Genomic DNA, 17,352 nt, shown 5'->3' on the forward strand with positions numbered 1-17,352 from the left:
TGAAAGTGATTTGTTTGACTGCTTAATTATTTTTACATGTAGTGAATCACAAACTTTAAACCGTGGTTTACATGAATGAGTGAAAGCTTTCAGCTCGCCACATGCGTGAAGATTAACAACCTGTGAAAACTACACTGACATATCACTTAATAATATTGTTGAGCTGAACATGATAGCAACACATCTAGCTGATCTCTTAAGCTTTCAATTGGGGTCATATTTCTGGTGACCTAATGAATGTATGTCCAATATTCACTCTCCTATTTGCTCTGTTTTTGGCACACAAACACTCCTGAGGAAAATATCTAACTCTGTCTGTTTGCCATTTGGTGCTGTAGTTAAGTTGCAGGTCATAAAACCTAAAAAAAAAAAAATAATAAAATCCTAAAATGGCCCACAGAGCTGAAAACCAACCACAGACTCTATGGGTTTGTCCCCTTTCACATTTACACATTGTTATTTGATTCGTTGTTAAAATGAAAATATTAATTAGTGCAGCTTCTTTGTTACTATAAACCTTGTCCATTACAGTAAATCAGCAAGTGATAGCATGTGCCAGTTTGGCACTAAATTGACTCAGTGTACTTAGTTGCTGCAGAGCTAAACTGAAAGTGATGCAGCTGTTAGGTTCACAGAGTCTTTGAAGCTGTGCCTTGCAAAGACACATGTAGGAAAGATTTTTCTGTTTTTATTTTTGGGATTAATCGACCAGCGGAGTGACTGATACTAGCTGTTGGTTGCAGATAAGAAGTCTGGCAAGCGACTTTGATGTGGCTGACAACTTGCTGTTAGTAATGTGGAGATTGATTTTCTTTGCTTGGAGTACCCCTGTTTTAACTCCAGTCTTGATTCAAAACACTCTGTCACTCCACCAGTATGAGGAGGATAGTGACTGCTACTGTTTAATAGCCAATTAATCATATTGCTCTAACCAGGGGATGTGTATTTAGTGCAAGATGTATAGGAAAGGTCCTCTTTGCTGTAAGCTACATTTAGCCTACAACTCCCTTGTGAAAGCTGTATGCAAAAGGAAATGTTCTGAATACAGTAAAAAAAAAAAATATTGCAGAAAAGGGAATTTTCATCGGAAAAAAAATGCATTTGAGTGAAATGTTTCCAGTAGGCATTATATGGGAAAATGATCAGGATTCCTAATTACATATATTCAGTGTGAATCAAGGTTGCATGCTGCAGAAGTTGATGATGAATCAAGACTCAGACCCAAGTAATTCCCCCAGGATGCCAGCGTACCTAGCAATGGGGTCCAGTGGGCCAATTCGATAGAAAAGGACATGTGCATGTGAATATGTGTGTGTGTGTGTGTGTGAGAGAGCGAGAGAGAGAGAGAGAGAAACTCTCTAAAACCCCGTTGCCTCAGATACAGCCTATCGAAGCGTGTCAGGTTTCTAAATGAAAGGGGTCGAGCAGCACCAGTCCGCAGCGGTGAAAAGGAAGGAAAGAACAGATGGGAAAAAGGGAGTAAACAATGTGGGGTGTGCACAGAGACAAGAGGGAAAGGGACAGAAATGAGAAAAGGGTAGTAAGAAATTGTACAAATGCAACAGGGAAGATGAAGGACACACCTGAAGAGGGGCACATTTCCCCAGTGTGGTGTGCAGCTATTACCCAGGTTTTAGGGCTCCTTGAGAGGAATGAATGGCGTTCCAGCAGCGGCTGTCAGTAGTGGCCGCGCCTCCATCCATCCAGACACCCAGGGGACTCCATTACACCCTGATGGGCAAGGATGGAAAACCAATCGAGGGGATACGGGGACGAGGGGGTAAGCAATGTATGGGCGCTGGGAGCCGCACAGACAGGCAATCTGCCATGATGTAGAGGCTCCCTTCCCTGTTCCTCCTCTTGGACCAAGCCCGTCCTCCTGCATCCCCTTCAAGCCCCACTGCTCTCTACCCCAATGCCTTGCCACCTGACCGACCCGACACCTACTACACTCACCCCCCCCCCTCCTCCTCCAGGGCTTCACTGTAAGCCCCGGCAGCAGGTATCCGTTCACATCATCACATGGAGAACTGAAGCAGAGATGGATTTCATTGGAGGGAAATAGATGGGAGATGTGTTTGAGCTGGGGTGGAATGCAATTTATGATTGTCCCGAAGTTTGGCAGATTTGCAAGTAGCTCCAGTTGGGCTTTGTTGCTGTGCTCAGGGAGCATTGTAGGCTGTGGGGTTAGCTGCAGTGTGCTTAACCTCTCTTCTGACAGCAGAGATGAGCCTGCATTAGACATATATGCACCTGTTAGTACGGTGGGGAGTGGAATGATGAATTCATTAGGGGCGGCTGAGTAATACAGATATTTATATGGCTACAGCAAATCAACATTGTGAACGCGCGGTAATCAATCTCACTAAAGGTTGTTTGCCTCACAATGGGCCTGGGATGCAAGAATTGTGTATTTATTGATTTTTTTCCAAATGCTTTGCTGGCTTTGTTTTGCTTACTCCTTGTGTCTGATCTTTGCTCTGACTATTGGCAAAACTCTTTCACCCTTGTACACATATTCTCTTTAATCCTAATTTTCAGTCTAATTTTAAGTGCATTTTTTTATTATTGAGCATGTGAGGATATGGTTTTGTATGTTTGCTCTTGTTTTTGGTAGTCCAGCAGCACCTTAGATTTAAAATGTGACAATGAGGTTATGATGTTATGGTGTTTCAGGTGTTGTGGCAACCCTAACATTACTTTCTCTTTTTTTGTGTAATACTCTTCTAATGGCATTCCCAAAATATCACCACATTACTCCAGATGTTTGGTAAAAAAAAAAAAATGCTGTGACATTTTACGTATGTGCTTGCGTGTTATAAAAGAGTCACCTTAAACACAGTTGAGGTTCTCCACAGTGAGCAGGGTAAACAAATGTTTTGTAACAGTGGGTGAGGGGGTGTTATCCTGAAGATTTCTCTTGTTCGTGTGGGTGGAACAAAAATAAGTTTTTGCATCCATACTTGTACTTTACATTAGCTTCAGTGCCTCAGTTACTGAAAAATATGTCTATTCTGAATATGCACATTACCACAGATCCCTGGGTTATCCTTGCTTGCAATTTATCATAACAGATTAAACCAATTTTCCTCAGAGCTATTCTTTCTGCTGGCATTTGTACTATTTTTATTCTGCAGTTCACACACACATTTTCTCTTGTTTGTGTCTTTTAAGGTTTTCCTGTCTGCAGACATCTGCTGCACGAAAGTGAAATGTCAAAATCAAGTGCAGATTGTTTAAATGCAACATATATTCTCACATCAACTTATCTGTGCAGGTGCCCTATGTCAAGGTGGCTCCGGAGGACATTCTGAAGGTTCAATTCCCCCGGTTCACCACCCTGGACCTGAGGCCTACTAACACCGACATCAGCCTGGCTGTAGCCGGCCTTCTCACCTTCTTTAACAGCACCACCGCCTGCCTCATCTGTGCCCAGGCTGACTGTGAGTACCGTGTTCACACCCTCACGACAAAATACACAATCTTACACACCTGCGGAGAATGCTCACATGCCGCCTTCCCTACATCTGCCAACAAAGTGCAAACATTTTTGTTTAATGTCTGCTTTCCTTTAACACATGTTAGCACACATAAGCCTCTCGCATGCACGCCGACTGTGTTCTGACAACAGATGCAGTGCTTATCAACATCTCACCCTTTGACACGCTTCCCTCTGAAGCAGCTGCTGCACTCCACAGCCAGAGCTCCCTCACAGCAGCATGCCCGACATCTGCATCCCAAAATAAATTACATTTACTGCAAAAGCATTTCTCTTTTTCAGTGTCATCATCACATCCTTAAATTAAAATAATGATATAGAACGTTAATACTGTCATGTATAATCTGTCTTAAATATTCATTCTCATTGTGCAAAGACTGTGTACACTCCTAAAACACCACCTGCAGATGATCAAAACACATTTTCAAGACAGACAAAAGAGAATGAGGTTGGCGTTTGCAGCTGTATCCACCAGTGATCTGACCGCGTCTTTGTCAAAGGCACTCGTTAGATTCTAAAGATACTAAACTGAATGACCTTAAAAAAGCATGAAAATCTCCCCCTGAGGGAAGTTATTTTCGTAAATAGAGAAGAAGATTAAATCATGGCCTGTTCCCACCCTCTTGTAGTCCAGCAAGCAGTAATTACAACTCCCTAGACAAAGGCACCATGACCCTGAGTGGCACCCGCTAACCTTTTTCCTAATCAGCACTAGGCTTTGAAGAAAGGAAATAGGCTTCAGACATCAACCATGTGTCAGACAGCCCAGAGATGGCAATGAGCCACTGTGAGCCGCCCACCCCATCTATCGCACTTCTCAGTTCTTCTGCCTTTCAACTTCCTCTTTGACTGTCTCTTGGTCTTTACTTTGGAGATACCTTTCATTCATAACCTTTAAGATTTGTCCCATTAAAGCACAGCGTTTCATATATTAAACTAGTACATTTTTAGAGCTTTTTATACAAATTCAGTATCAGTAAATTAATGCAAATGTGAAGGTACTTTTTTTTTTTTAAAGCAAGTTTTATTTTCCTCTTCTATACAATTTGCCAGACAGGGTATTTGATTATGCAGACATTTGAAATTGTTGCTGGGAATAATTAATTAAACCACTAAAAGAAAATATTAGATTTGTAATCGTAGTTTAAAGAACCAGTGGCATCTACTGGTTACAGATTGCAACCAACTGAATACCCCTTCCCTCACGCCACCCTTTCCAAGCATGTAGGAGAATCTAAGGTGTCCTTCAGGTAACATAAAAACATAAAAGGCCCTCTCTGGAGTCCATGTTTGGTTTGTTCATTTTGAGCTACTGTAGAAATATGGCAGTGCAGCACGCTGGGCTCCGTGAAAGGAGGACCTGCTCCTGAAGTAAATATGAAGGGCTCATTCTCAGCTAATGAAAACACAATGATTCTTAGTTTAAGGTGGTTATACACTAATGAAAACATAATTACGAATATTAGATTCCACTTCTGCCAGTAGATCCATCTGAATCCTACACTCTGGTCCTTTAAAGCACCACGTCTCACATATTCAACCATGTTCTGGGAAGAATTAATTAAAAGAAAATACTATATATAGTTTACATAGTAATTATAGTTTAACCCAACCCCACTGCTTAAGCTATTATAACTCCCAGGGTCAAAATGTACCATTAGTTGTTTTTCCTTCTAGGTGTTCCTGTACCTGTCAGTCATTTTTCTAATTCAGGGCTCAGATCCTGTTTCTGTGACATTTATTCCACAGAGAGTTGATGAATCCAGCTCTGGCGAGAACAGTGATAACAAGTGAACCTTTTAGGCACCCTCTGACTTTAATATTGGCGAGTTTGAAGAAAAGAAACTCATTTTAACATTACTTTTCTTCTTCCCTCTGGTTGTGTGTGGGTGTGCAGGTTGGTGAGGAGGTTCTTATTCTGTGTCAGTGGGCTAACAGAGGACTGGAGAGGAAATTAAATGAAATGAAAAGAAATGAAATGAGGGGAGATGAGCGTAAGATAGAAAAGACCAAGGGGAGGCCGAAATGGGAGAGGAGAGGAGAGGAGAGGAGAGGATGCTCATCGGCAGATGTGGGAGAAGGTGAAATGTAGTGATTGGAGTGAGGGAAGGGGAGGAGGCAAGCTGGAATTATACATTAGGAAAGGAGGGGGACAGTCCAGGAAATGACGTGGCCGTATTGATTGCAGCATCTCATGTGACCCTCATTCATTCAATAGAAAATGGGCAAATGGCAACTTGCCTGGACTTGTGTACGTGTGTGTGGAAACGTCCGTGTTCCACAGTGGCATCAGCTGAAATCCTTTCGACTTTGGCTCCAGCTCCACCCCTCTCCGTCAGCTCACGCAGTCGGTCGGTTGGCAGCCTGCTGTCGGTGGCTCATCCACATGTGCCGGCCCCATTAATCACCCAAGCCAGTGACAGCCTAATAGACCGTGGCCAATTCATGAATATTTTCCAGCCATGGCTGAGGAGGCAGGAGTGGAAGGGAAGCTGTGCCCAAAGGCATGGTGCACACCAGGACAGACATTAATCTAGCTAACCTCTACTATCGTTGGCAGTGTGTGCAGTAGCAGCTGCAGTACTATAATTCTGGACAGTATACTGTCCATGTGGTTGAATTTTCAGACCTGCTGGGTGGTCCCGCATGTCATGTGGCTGTGGCCTTTGGTAAATGAAAGGAGACACACACAAAAAAAAAAATGCATGCACAGAATTCGCCTGCATGCATAGACTCGCACTGTGCAAACAGCACACATTCACAGGCATGCTGTTCCTGCAGAGTACAGTACTGTAGTACAGGGACTGTACTACAGCAGTGCATTTTCATTAGGGAGGTGATTGGTGCAGTTGTCAGTAAGCTGAAAGAGAACATCCAATAAGCTCTGGAATTTAACTGGAGCTGCAGTGCAGGTACAGAATTTCTAAGTTCAACAAAACTGTAGGCCTGAAATGCTTGCAGAGCATTTTTCCACCTTTGATAGGCACAGTTGGAGAGCAAAGTTTGCCATTTGAGCTCACTGCCTTGTTCCTCTGCAGCTACAGGAGAGAAGAACACTTCCACTACTTGTTGAACCAAGGTTTCCACTATAATCTGCATAGTGATACAATGTGCCTGGTGCTAATTGCTCTTTTTTTCTGGTGATGATTGGATGCCTGTGTCATCTAATAAATTACAATTCTCCATTATTCGCAGTTTCTAGCGCTCACCTGTTGTCTCTCTGTGTTTCACACTCTAGGTGGTATTGCCATCTGTAACCTGTAATCAGCGTTAGTCAGGTGGAAGAGACGCCTCAATGGCTTGTGAACAGGAATGTATACAAAGGTGTAAGAATGACAGGAACATGGTAATTACAAGAGATGGTATTTATGACTTTAATGATAGTTATTATGTTGTGGCTAATAATGGAGGGCAGAAATGTCAGTAGTCAAGGTGATGGTACGGCTGGTAGTAGCAGTTTACAAGCACAAAGGCTTCTCATTGAATAGATGGAAGCTGGTTGGCTTTAAACTCGTTGTGTTGCTTTTTGACTCAGCATAATGAAATTTTGGATTTGTGGAGAGAGGGTGGAGCTTTTGTGTATACGTGCAAATGTGGAGTACTTGTCTTTGCCAGAGTAAAATGTGAAGCTTTCACTGATTCCTTCTGTCTAATTAGAAAAAGACAGAAGGAGTTTAGGATGATTTCTCACCAGTATCAATGAAATATTGATGTTATTCCATCAAAAGACGTATCAAGAGGCATCTTTTTATAGCCATGTACAATACAGTTGCCTGGAGGGGAGTTTGGTGCATCAAAATAAACAGCTGGTGATGCTTACTTTCCAGTTGGGTGCCATTAAACTGTTGCAGCAGAAGAGGCACAATGCAATGACATAAATAAAAAAGTGCCACTCAAACCTCAAACTGTGAAAAATAATGTAGAAAATATGTTGGAAATTTGAAATTTATGTTTCATTTATTTAACTGAGAGATGTGAAAGTATCCTCATCGCTACACACCGATCGGATGTCTTTGATGCTATTTTTAGTCACTTCGGTGGACATTCAAGTCACAGAACAGAATGATTTATTTGCTAAACCTTTTTCCTTTTGAGTTTATCGTGTTTTTGCTTTTACTAATACACCAACCCAGCCAAAGGACTTGTGAATCACGTGAATCACCCTATAGAGGGCATTTTTCCAACATAACAGCTTCACCTGAACTCTGCTCTCTTTGCCTTTTTGCCTCCATCTTGGTCCTTTTTTGCAATTTAGTTCTTCCACTCCTCATAGAGTAATATCACACTTGAGCTGAGAAAGCTTCAAATGAACCTTTCTGCAGGATAAGTCATTTGCGGTTTCCACTGTGCCGTACGAAGAACGAACATGAATGCTGTTTGCAGAGAGAACAGGAGTGATCAGCAGGAGCACTTTAGATCAGCACTACCATGCTGGGGCAGGTGGATTACAGGCAGTATTAATGGCTCCACTTTTATGGCTATTTGGTTTAATGGAATAATATGCTCAGACATACTTTAAATGTTCTGACACATGATCTTGTCTACAAGAAGTGATGGCCCCCAACGGTGGCAAAGTCATAAAACTAGGTCTTACTCTCTGCTCAAGGCTAAATGATGAGTCATCATAATGTACGGCTGTCATCAGGGCTTTTGGGTCTGTGTTAAAAGCTTCGTCTCTGACTGAAGGTTTCATTATATATTATTCACCTGCACTTGTGAAGGAAATCATATTCATTTATTCATTCTGCTGTGTTATATTCACAGGTTAATGTTTTTACACTGCCAGTGCCTTTGTGGTGTGGCAGTATTTCTTTGGGGTATTTTGTGTGTCTATAAAAGGATTGTGTGTGTGTCTCTGCCCTTAGCTACTTCTGGGGACAAATTTCAGATTAAAGATCATTTAATTGGGGACAGTTTGTCTAATTGTGAGCAAAAGCTGTGTCCCCTGTAAGTCTATGTAATGTCCCCTAAAGTGACCTCGATCAATGTGTGTGTGTGCGTGATATCTTGCAGGCACCCTGTGGTGACAGTATGTGAAAGGTAAATGAGCGGTTGCCTAAGTTGAATGTCAGCCCTCACCTTTATCTGTGTGCCTGAGAGAGAGTCGGAGCCATGTCGTCCATGCCAATGAGGGAGTTTAGTCTCACTAGCACACTCACAAGGGTGTATTTCCATACTTGAGAGGACCCTCTTTAATTTAATGCATTCCCTAGATTCAAACTACGTGCTCGAGCACAACCCTTAGTCTTATCTTAAACTCACAAAGAGTAACTTAAAACCTGTTCTGATGGGTGTGGTTGGGTATAATCAGCGTTTTGCTGTACCTGTAACCACACCCAGCAGTGATGTCATGGGGTCCTGGAGTACACCTGTACTCACTGCAGCAAGGTGACAAGTTGAACCACTGGAGGTCAGCAAAAATAAGACTCTAAGAGAAAGGATTTTTCTAAAGTTACTTGTTTAGATTTCAGTCCCGGATGATTTGATGACACCTGCAGCTGCTGGTAATAACATGTTCTGCGCCTGTGTCACCGTAAAAGCCATCCTGCTGTTTACCAAGTAAACACTTTTAATATGAAGCAGCAGCAACAGGAAATGTTCTGTTCTCCATTAGCAGTAAATTAACACAGTTATGTTCCAGCTGCAGGGAAGCCGTCAGTTAACCATGGGGCCGATGTCATGTAGATACAGTTATGAACAGTAACACTGGTATACATGCATGCATCGTTTCCTGTGAATCAAACATCGCCAGAAACAGCAAATACTATATGAAGCAAATGCAGAATGCAAATACATTGAAAGGTTATTGCTAAAATTTTGTTAATTTAGTAAAAACATTAACCTAATTTTAAACATAATTATAAAAGCAATTCTTAACAGCCCTGTGAAAAAGAGGGGACCAGCCAAAATTTTCAAAAATGTTCTTACTCTCAACTTCTTAACTTCGGTCCTCATAAAGACAGTACAGTACACACGCAGAGCCTTGTATTCTGTGGAACAAGAGAGACTCACACGGTACAGAACAACATGCACACTCACATAAGCACACAAATTCCAAAGAATCTGTTCTCTCTGTACAGGGACCTACACAAGTGCAACTAAAGAAGAGCAGATTTTTTCATTCAGCTGCAAGTTTTTCATTTGATTGAAAGTGATTCACTAGAAGCAAGCAGTGAGCGAACAGCATGGCTTCTGTAAAACACCCTGGTGAAAAAAAGAGATTCTGACTCCCCTTTGAATCCTGTGCAGCCAGAACACTAAAGAGAATATTCTGTGTGTCACTCTGTGTGTATGTGTACAGTATGCAGTTTATCCAGCCACATCCAGTACAGTGTACCATCCAATGTCATGAGCAGAAAGTGGAATTGTATCTGTTGCCCTGCAAGGAGTTATAGAGAGTGAATGCAGGCGAAAGACAAGGAGGGCAGCTTAGCAGAAGCTATTTCAAGCTCATCAAAGTTATTCTATGTTGTACTACAGAGGAAGCTGATCTGACAGGTTTGAGACACAGGCGGGCAAGCAAGCTGTAGCCAGGAATGATGTCTGATGAGTGCAAAGACAGAGGTAGCCAGGAAGACAAACATGCACTGGCTGAAAGACAGGTAGACACTCAGACATGATCACAGAAGCTATTAGACATGATGCTGTAGCTTGTGTTAATGTGCTGTGGAGAAGTTAAAGGAGGCGGCTTGATAACTTCAAATTGTTACATCAAAATTGGTCTCCGTTTGACAGATTAACTGCTCTGTTGTCGCCATGGCAGAAATTACATGAAATATCTGTTGATGCCAAAGTCTAGAGTGTCATTTTACTTTTACTGAGTAATGGAAATAGGTAGGTAGTAGGTAGTAGGTAGGGGCTCTGCAAATGCAAGTCATTCTCCACAAAGTTATGTTCTTTTCATATGACTCTCTTTGCCAATATCAAGAAGTGTTATATGAGCGTGATGAGATCGAGCCAGATTGCAGGGGAGGGCAATGTAACTGTAACATCATCACGCTGTGGTTTCATTCAACACACCTCACAAATTAGTTTAAACTCTTATATGGAAAATTAGCCCAATAACCTCTCACAGTCTGCTAATATATGGATGCAAAATAACTTGTAAGATGCTTCCGGGAGTGTTTTGATTAAGTTGGCTATGCTTTAATTAGGGCAAATCCCACTTACCTCACTGGAGTCAAACGGTCTATTACCATAGGATGGAGTACAAAAAAAGCTGCTGAAATATGCCTTTGTGTTTGATGGCTTCACAGTAATTGTGGTTAAAGGAAATCAGTCCAGTTGGAACTGCATGGAACAGTTTTTATGTATTCATTGTTAACAGATGTGGCAGAAAACAATTAAGAGGCATATTTTTATTTGAGGACAGTCTATACTACTATTAAGTTTATACTACCTTTCCCAAATTTGACTTTCCTTAACTTTCTTGGTTATATATTTCCTTAACTTTTAAAAAAAGACTAATATAGTAAAGTTCCATCTCCTTGGAAGAGTCATCACTTCATTACAAGTAACCCCCTTATGTGTTTTTTTTTTTTCTCTCTCTCTGTGTCTTACCGGCAGGCTTATTGAACCTGGAGCAGCTCCTCCGGCAGTTCCTCATCTCCAAGGAGACTCTGTCAGTGCGCATGCTTGATGACAGCCAGGACCCGACCCCTCTCCTGAAGGAGATACGCGATGACAAGACTGCCACTATTATAGTGGATGCCAACGCCACCATGTCACATATCATTTTGGAACGGGTTAGTATGGTTCACATGATGGCTGTGTTATTTATGCACTGATAAATTTTCCTTTTTTCCATATATACAGTCTTAGCTTTATACTGTTATACAAAGTCCCCAAGATCCACATTTATATAATTCTCATGCATCTTAAAAAGGAAAAGTAACTGAGAAGTGCCAGTGGCAAAAAGTGTTTGAGACTAAAAGTAATTGTATAAGCGGAGAATTAGTTTTTTAAGTGGAAGAAGGTTAGCCTTCAGTTTTGACCTGTAGAGATAGAGCTTATATTCCCCACACGGCTTAAAGAAATGTGTGGCGAACATACAAAAAGGAAAATATCTTTTTCACCACCATAATGTATTTGCTACCTTGAATCACAACCTAGATGACATGAATTTATACACTTTGGCTGTGTGCGCCGCTTTTAAAGAGGAAGTGTTGCAGAGCCTATAGTCAAAGAAGAGTCCAGGATAAAGAGCAAATGAATTGAGGCAATCTTGTCAAACAAACCTGTTACATTAAATTATATGGATGGGAGCATTAAATCAACTTGTGTTGCAATGATTCTTTGTCCATAAGTGAGAATTTTGCACGGTTAAGTGGATTAGTGTGAGTAAGAACAGAGTCATAAAATGAAGGAGTCTTTTTGTCCTCTTTATACACTACATATTATGGATTAAAACAATCTGTGCTGTAAGTCAGTGAAGCAAATTAAGTACACTGACTCCTTCGTGTCCTTCTTATCTATGATCCATCTGTTGGTTTTCTTTTCCATTTGCATCAAAATTAAATGTAAAATGCAAAGCTGTAAATCCCATCCAGCAAGAAAGACAACTCTCTGATGTTAGTGATCACTATTTTTGTCAGTAGCATAACAGGATGACCTTTACTGTATGTGCTTTCTCCACTAATGGCACACAGCAGTAATTAACTTCTCAGAACATTATCGAAACCTTGGACACTCCGACATAATGCTGAAGCTTCTCCTGATTGGAGACTTATGTTTGTAAAGAGCCTTGATGGCATCAATAAAGGTGGCTGTGGAAACCGAGGAAGCGAGGGTGTTTGGCAGCAGCATATGGTCTCTTAGTAATTAATATACACCTCATTATTTCTAGAAGACGATTGATGGATGGTTAGAGTGGAGGTGACAATGACTGGAGACATAAGGGGCTTGGGAGGAGAGGGAAGGAGAAGGGGAGATGTTTATCTCGCTTTCCACCTCTTCCTCTCTCATCCTCTCCATTGTACTCTCTCTCTCTCTCTCGCTCCCTCTCTATCTTTGTCTCATGGTTGTTTTTAGTCTCAATCTCTCACCTCAATCAACTGTTCAGGCTGCCATCAGTGGTCATCCAGTCACCATGGCAACCCTGGCAACCTTGGACCACAGAGCAGCAGGAGCCCACAGTGGGATGTCTCCTCTCTGTTCCTTCTCCCTCCGTCTGTTTCTTCAGTTTCAATATGAAGTTGCTCTTTATTCTTTGCCCAAATGCAAAGATGACTATTTCACTTTGTTTCTTCACACCTATCCCCCCATGTGGTCTTGTGTATCCATCCCTCTATCTCTAACTCTTTTGTCTCCTTTTACGTGCCACTCTGTCTGTCAAGAGACAGTCCTCCAGCAGGGTGGCGGAAAGTTGGCAGTCCCAGACCTTATGTGGAGTGCCTAGTTGCCAAACATATCAAAGCTGTGTGCCGGCATATTTGCTAGTCTCAGATGATGATAAGAGTGCCCAGCTTTTCTAAAGGGGCTGAAACGTCCTTTGTCATGCAAGACATTTTCCCCTTATTTGTCTGTTTACATCTTACATCAAACCCTCGTCAGACAAAGGTCTCACTCTCTGAGGTTTTAGCATTCAGAGGGGTTTAGGTCAGCAGTGTTAGCATTCTGAATGTAATCTCATTCAGTCAGGCCTCCGCTGTTGTGCACAGCAGTACAGAACCAGAGTGGGATAGATAGTGAGCCTAGCATAAGGGGGTAGTGCAAACCCCGTGCACTCTGACCAGCAGCGGTGGTAGAACAACAAGGAGATCGAAAAGTGAACAGGGAAGCTTATTTTAAATGCAGTGAAAGGAGACCAAAAGGATATTTCTCATCAGCTGCTTGTTTTGGTTGTATTGTGTCTTCTGAATGGGATGTGGGCAGCAACCAACAGAGATTTAGGTCATTATGTCAGTTTCTCTTCAGTAGTATTAGAGGCACATCTCACCCAAGACAAAGATTCAGGGCACAGAAATACTACTTTCCATATTCTGTGTAAAGAGGAGAAAAAAAATGCATCCACCTTGTACCATTAGCTAGCTTTACTGGCTGCGTGCAATCCCAGGGCAGATGCTAACAAACAACTTCCCTGAAGCGTAATAATTACCTTACAAAGTCATGATGCTAATAACAGTTTCAGAGCAAAAACGTTCTAAATATACTCAACGGGGAAAGCTTTATAAAGACATCATGAGAGGTCACTCAGAGTTCAATAATGAGAGATGTATTTAGATGGTTTTGCTATTATAATTGGTGCCTTTCCACATCTTAGTGTTTTATTATTTATGCGCCTGCAGAACAGTTAAGTTGAATATTCAACAGCTGAGTGACGTACAGTCGTGATGTCACACCCACACAGAGGTTACACTTTATGCAGATATGACAGCCAAATAACTGTTATTAAACTCTTTCTGATGACGCACAACAGTAGAAAAATATCAGTGTGGAATCTGTTTATTATGGAAATATGTACATTTGAGCACAGCCAGGTGTGAGAAAGGTATTCTCTGAGTAGCTTCTCAGAAGAGGCACGAGGACTGATCCATGCTCATGCAGAATTTCACTCAGGATTAAATGATGATTTGTGAAAACACATTATTGAAAAAGAGAATGTTTTTTGGTTTGATGTGTAGGTGATGTGTTGGTTTGACAGTGAGGTCCAAAAGTCTTTCACTTGATTGGGAAAGTGATCTCAGACTTTTGGACCCCACTACATCTACATGATTTATATTGATTTTAATCATAATTGTGTATTGCAGCTCGATTAAACAGACATCTATAGCTCGATGATTTTCTTTTTTGCTAATGATATTAATGAAATGAAACTATGGAAAGTTCACCCTGTCCTTCACAACTGCTCCTCACTGTGACTTTATTTTAATCAAATTGAAAGACAGAGTGGCGAGCAGCATGCTAATGCACCTCAGAAATGAATTGCTCCATTGAGAGCCGTCGTCAGATAAGAATGTGTCTGGTCTTATCAAGATGTGGATTTGATCTGTTTTTCTGTGGAGAGTGGAGTTACACTAAATCAATGACCTCTCAACTTCTCTCCCCTTCTCTCCCCACCCCTTTATTCTTTATTCTCTCTGCTTTCTGTTTCCGTCGCTCCCTCCCTCCTCTGTTTCACTGACCTCCATCTTAACATCTTTTTGTTCAAACTCCGATCTTGGAATTTCTGTTTTGTGCCTTTTGTACCTTCTTTCTCTTACATGTTTCTTTATCTCTCCCCTCTTGCCCCTCTTGTCTTTTGCTCTGCAGGCATCAGAGCTGGGAATGCTGTCTATCTACTACACTTACATCTTCACCTCTCTGGTAAGGAAATGCAAGGCATTTAGAGGCAATATTGATTCCACACCTACTGGAGCACATCGGTACTTGAATGAATGATTGAATGGCTAGAGTTAAGTAGACAGGAATTATAGCATAGCTTCATTATAGCATAGCCAATTTTCTCCCTCAGCGTATGTGACTTCAAATTAGAGACATGCTGAGTGTAGTGGCCGTAGCAGCTCCAGTTCTGCTCGTTTGCCCTCATCGGTTGAGTAGTGCACTTCTGGACCAAACAAATAAATGATAATGATTGTTTAATTGCTACTAGTACTATTGTTGTTGTAATTTGTGCTGCCATTTTTTGTGTAATTATGATTGTGGAAAGCTCTCATGAAGTCATCGTCTTGAGAGTCAGCATTCATCTCTGTCAGTGACTGAGTTGACAAGGCGCTCCACACATCTCTCCTCAACACCTGTCTTTCTTTCTTTCTTTCTTTCAGTTTAAATGTACTCAATATACATTTTGTGATAATTGTGGGTGATTTACTCAGTTAGGGCTGGTTTGCATGTTTGCCTGCAAACAAAGCTCAGACTGTAATGTTTTGTTCTTCATTGGTTCTAATCGCTCAGTTAATTAGCACACCTGTGTGCACCTCACGGTGTTTGGTTTTGTGATGTTTCAACCATGACATAACATTTAGGTAAGTTTTCATCTACTATGTAATGTCTTTTCCTTCCTGCCCATAGACTTTTTAGACATTTTATCACTGGTTTCATCCCATTGCGTTACATATCGTGGAGTGCACAGTTTCTCTAAGCTACTTGTGATCAGTTAAACTTAATGTAGCTTTGTAAAGGATGCCTCATACTGGATGGTGTCTACAGTGACAGTGTCTTCAAAAGAGGTGACAGAGGCAGAAAGGGAAAGAGCTGAGAGAGGCAGCTAAAGGGAGTGCTTCTTTGTAAAGTTGCTTTCAAAGCAGTAGCGGGCCAACAGCTGAATCATTACGACTAAAATATCTAATGGCCTCTTCTTAAATGCTTTATCTCCAGTAGGTATACACAAAAGTTACCCCTGCAGTTTTTGTTAAAGTTGAAAGTGTTTTTCATGGAAGGACTACCCCTTGGTTGGAGAAATGCTAGATTAATTATATATTTTGTTAGTTGGGGGTGTTTTACATATTATTTTATATGAGTTACTGTGCCAGCATTTGGATGAAGATTGGGGGACAGATCAGTTTCTTTTATTTGAAATGAGTCACTGAAATTGTCTGTGCAAATCCCCACCGGACATGAAAGGTATTGATCCCAAATTTCAGAGTAATGAAGTTTAGGCACATAGAGGCTTGGGGATATGTAAGTTAGTGTAAAATCATAAAGATAGGAGAAATTAGATGCTATAGTAAACTTACCAGATAGCTGCTCCCTAATGAAAATTAATGAGGTTCGAAACACTTTGCTCTAATAGCGCTGTAGAGATGATTCATATCAAGCTGATTTATGACTCATTAAGAACGGGCTGCTGCCATCTTCATGTTTTCTTCCACAGCCCTTGACATAGCCACTTCTCTTATTATTATAGCTCTCTTTTCTCCGCCCCCCCACCCTTCTTTTTCTGTAACCTGCTTGTCTTTTCTTTGTGTCTGCACCTAAATAAGCTCCCTCATCACTCTCCTCCAGTGTTGCTCTGCAGGTCTGCTGAAGGGCACAGCATTACCCTCAGATTCATGGTAGATACTAGATGATGACCCAACATCCCTCCTCCTTCTACCATCCCCACCATGTTCTTAAAATCCAGCCATTGCTCAGTGACGGCATCGTTAATAGCTTCAGCTAACATCATTAAAATGGTCAGCAGTGTGCCCCCGGCAGCCTGGGACATAATACAGAAACTGAAATTCTCAAAATAGAAGCGCTGTTGTCTCCCTAGTTGTTGTTGCAAGTGATTCATCCTATTTATTGTGTTTTTAAATGGCTCTGCTGCTTGTGCATAAATGCTCACCAAACACACATATGCATAAATATACCCAAATACAAAAGAGGATAGGAACAAGTTTCCATTATGTTCTCTCACAGTTCAGTTCATTGTTTGTTCAGTTCATGCGCATTTCTGAAAATAGCAATAATACTTTGAATGCTTGGATTTCGCTGTTTCATCCTTTCATTAAAGTACACTGTGTCATTTCATGAGACTGTCCAGGGCAGAACAATCGCAGCATTGGCCATTTGTTCAAATAGCATAAAACACTGAGAACATTCAGTGCCAAAGCAGGACATTATGTGATGTTCTCACTGTGCAGCTAAAAGTAAAGGTATGTAGGTGAGGGTGCTTAGTGAGCTTGTAAAGAGTGTGATTTTAAAATGAAAATGGGTCTACTTTAACTGCGACAAGCTTTCTATAACTTCCTAAGTTCTACCATATCTTAACCACAACTGATAATTATTTGCTAAGCCTTTCCCGCTTGGTTGCTGCTGCTACGCTTGTCGAGCTTTCATTACATTTTTGTAAGGCACATATTCGGTTAAGAGAAAGATAACGGGAGCAGATTTAACACTTAATATTTTTCAGCAATTTTTGAAACAGGCAGTGT

At 41.3% G+C, this 17,352-nt stretch overlaps 1 protein-coding gene across 1 annotated transcript in view; it reads left to right on the forward strand.

Moving 5' to 3' along the window:
* grik4 (glutamate receptor, ionotropic, kainate 4) overlaps positions 1 to 17,352 on the forward strand; it is a 132,397-nt gene that overhangs the window by 49,778 nt on the left and 65,267 nt on the right. The window contains exons 4-6 of the mRNA XM_041046130.1: positions 3,278 to 3,443; positions 11,066 to 11,244; positions 14,750 to 14,803. Of these exons, the coding sequence (XP_040902064.1) occupies positions 3,278 to 3,443; positions 11,066 to 11,244; positions 14,750 to 14,803 (399 nt within the window). The remainder of the gene's footprint in view (positions 1 to 3,277; positions 3,444 to 11,065; positions 11,245 to 14,749; positions 14,804 to 17,352) is intronic.

This window comes from Toxotes jaculatrix, chromosome 9 (genome assembly GCF_017976425.1).
Source record: "Toxotes jaculatrix isolate fToxJac2 chromosome 9, fToxJac2.pri, whole genome shotgun sequence".
NCBI lineage: Eukaryota > Metazoa > Chordata > Actinopteri > Toxotidae > Toxotes > Toxotes jaculatrix.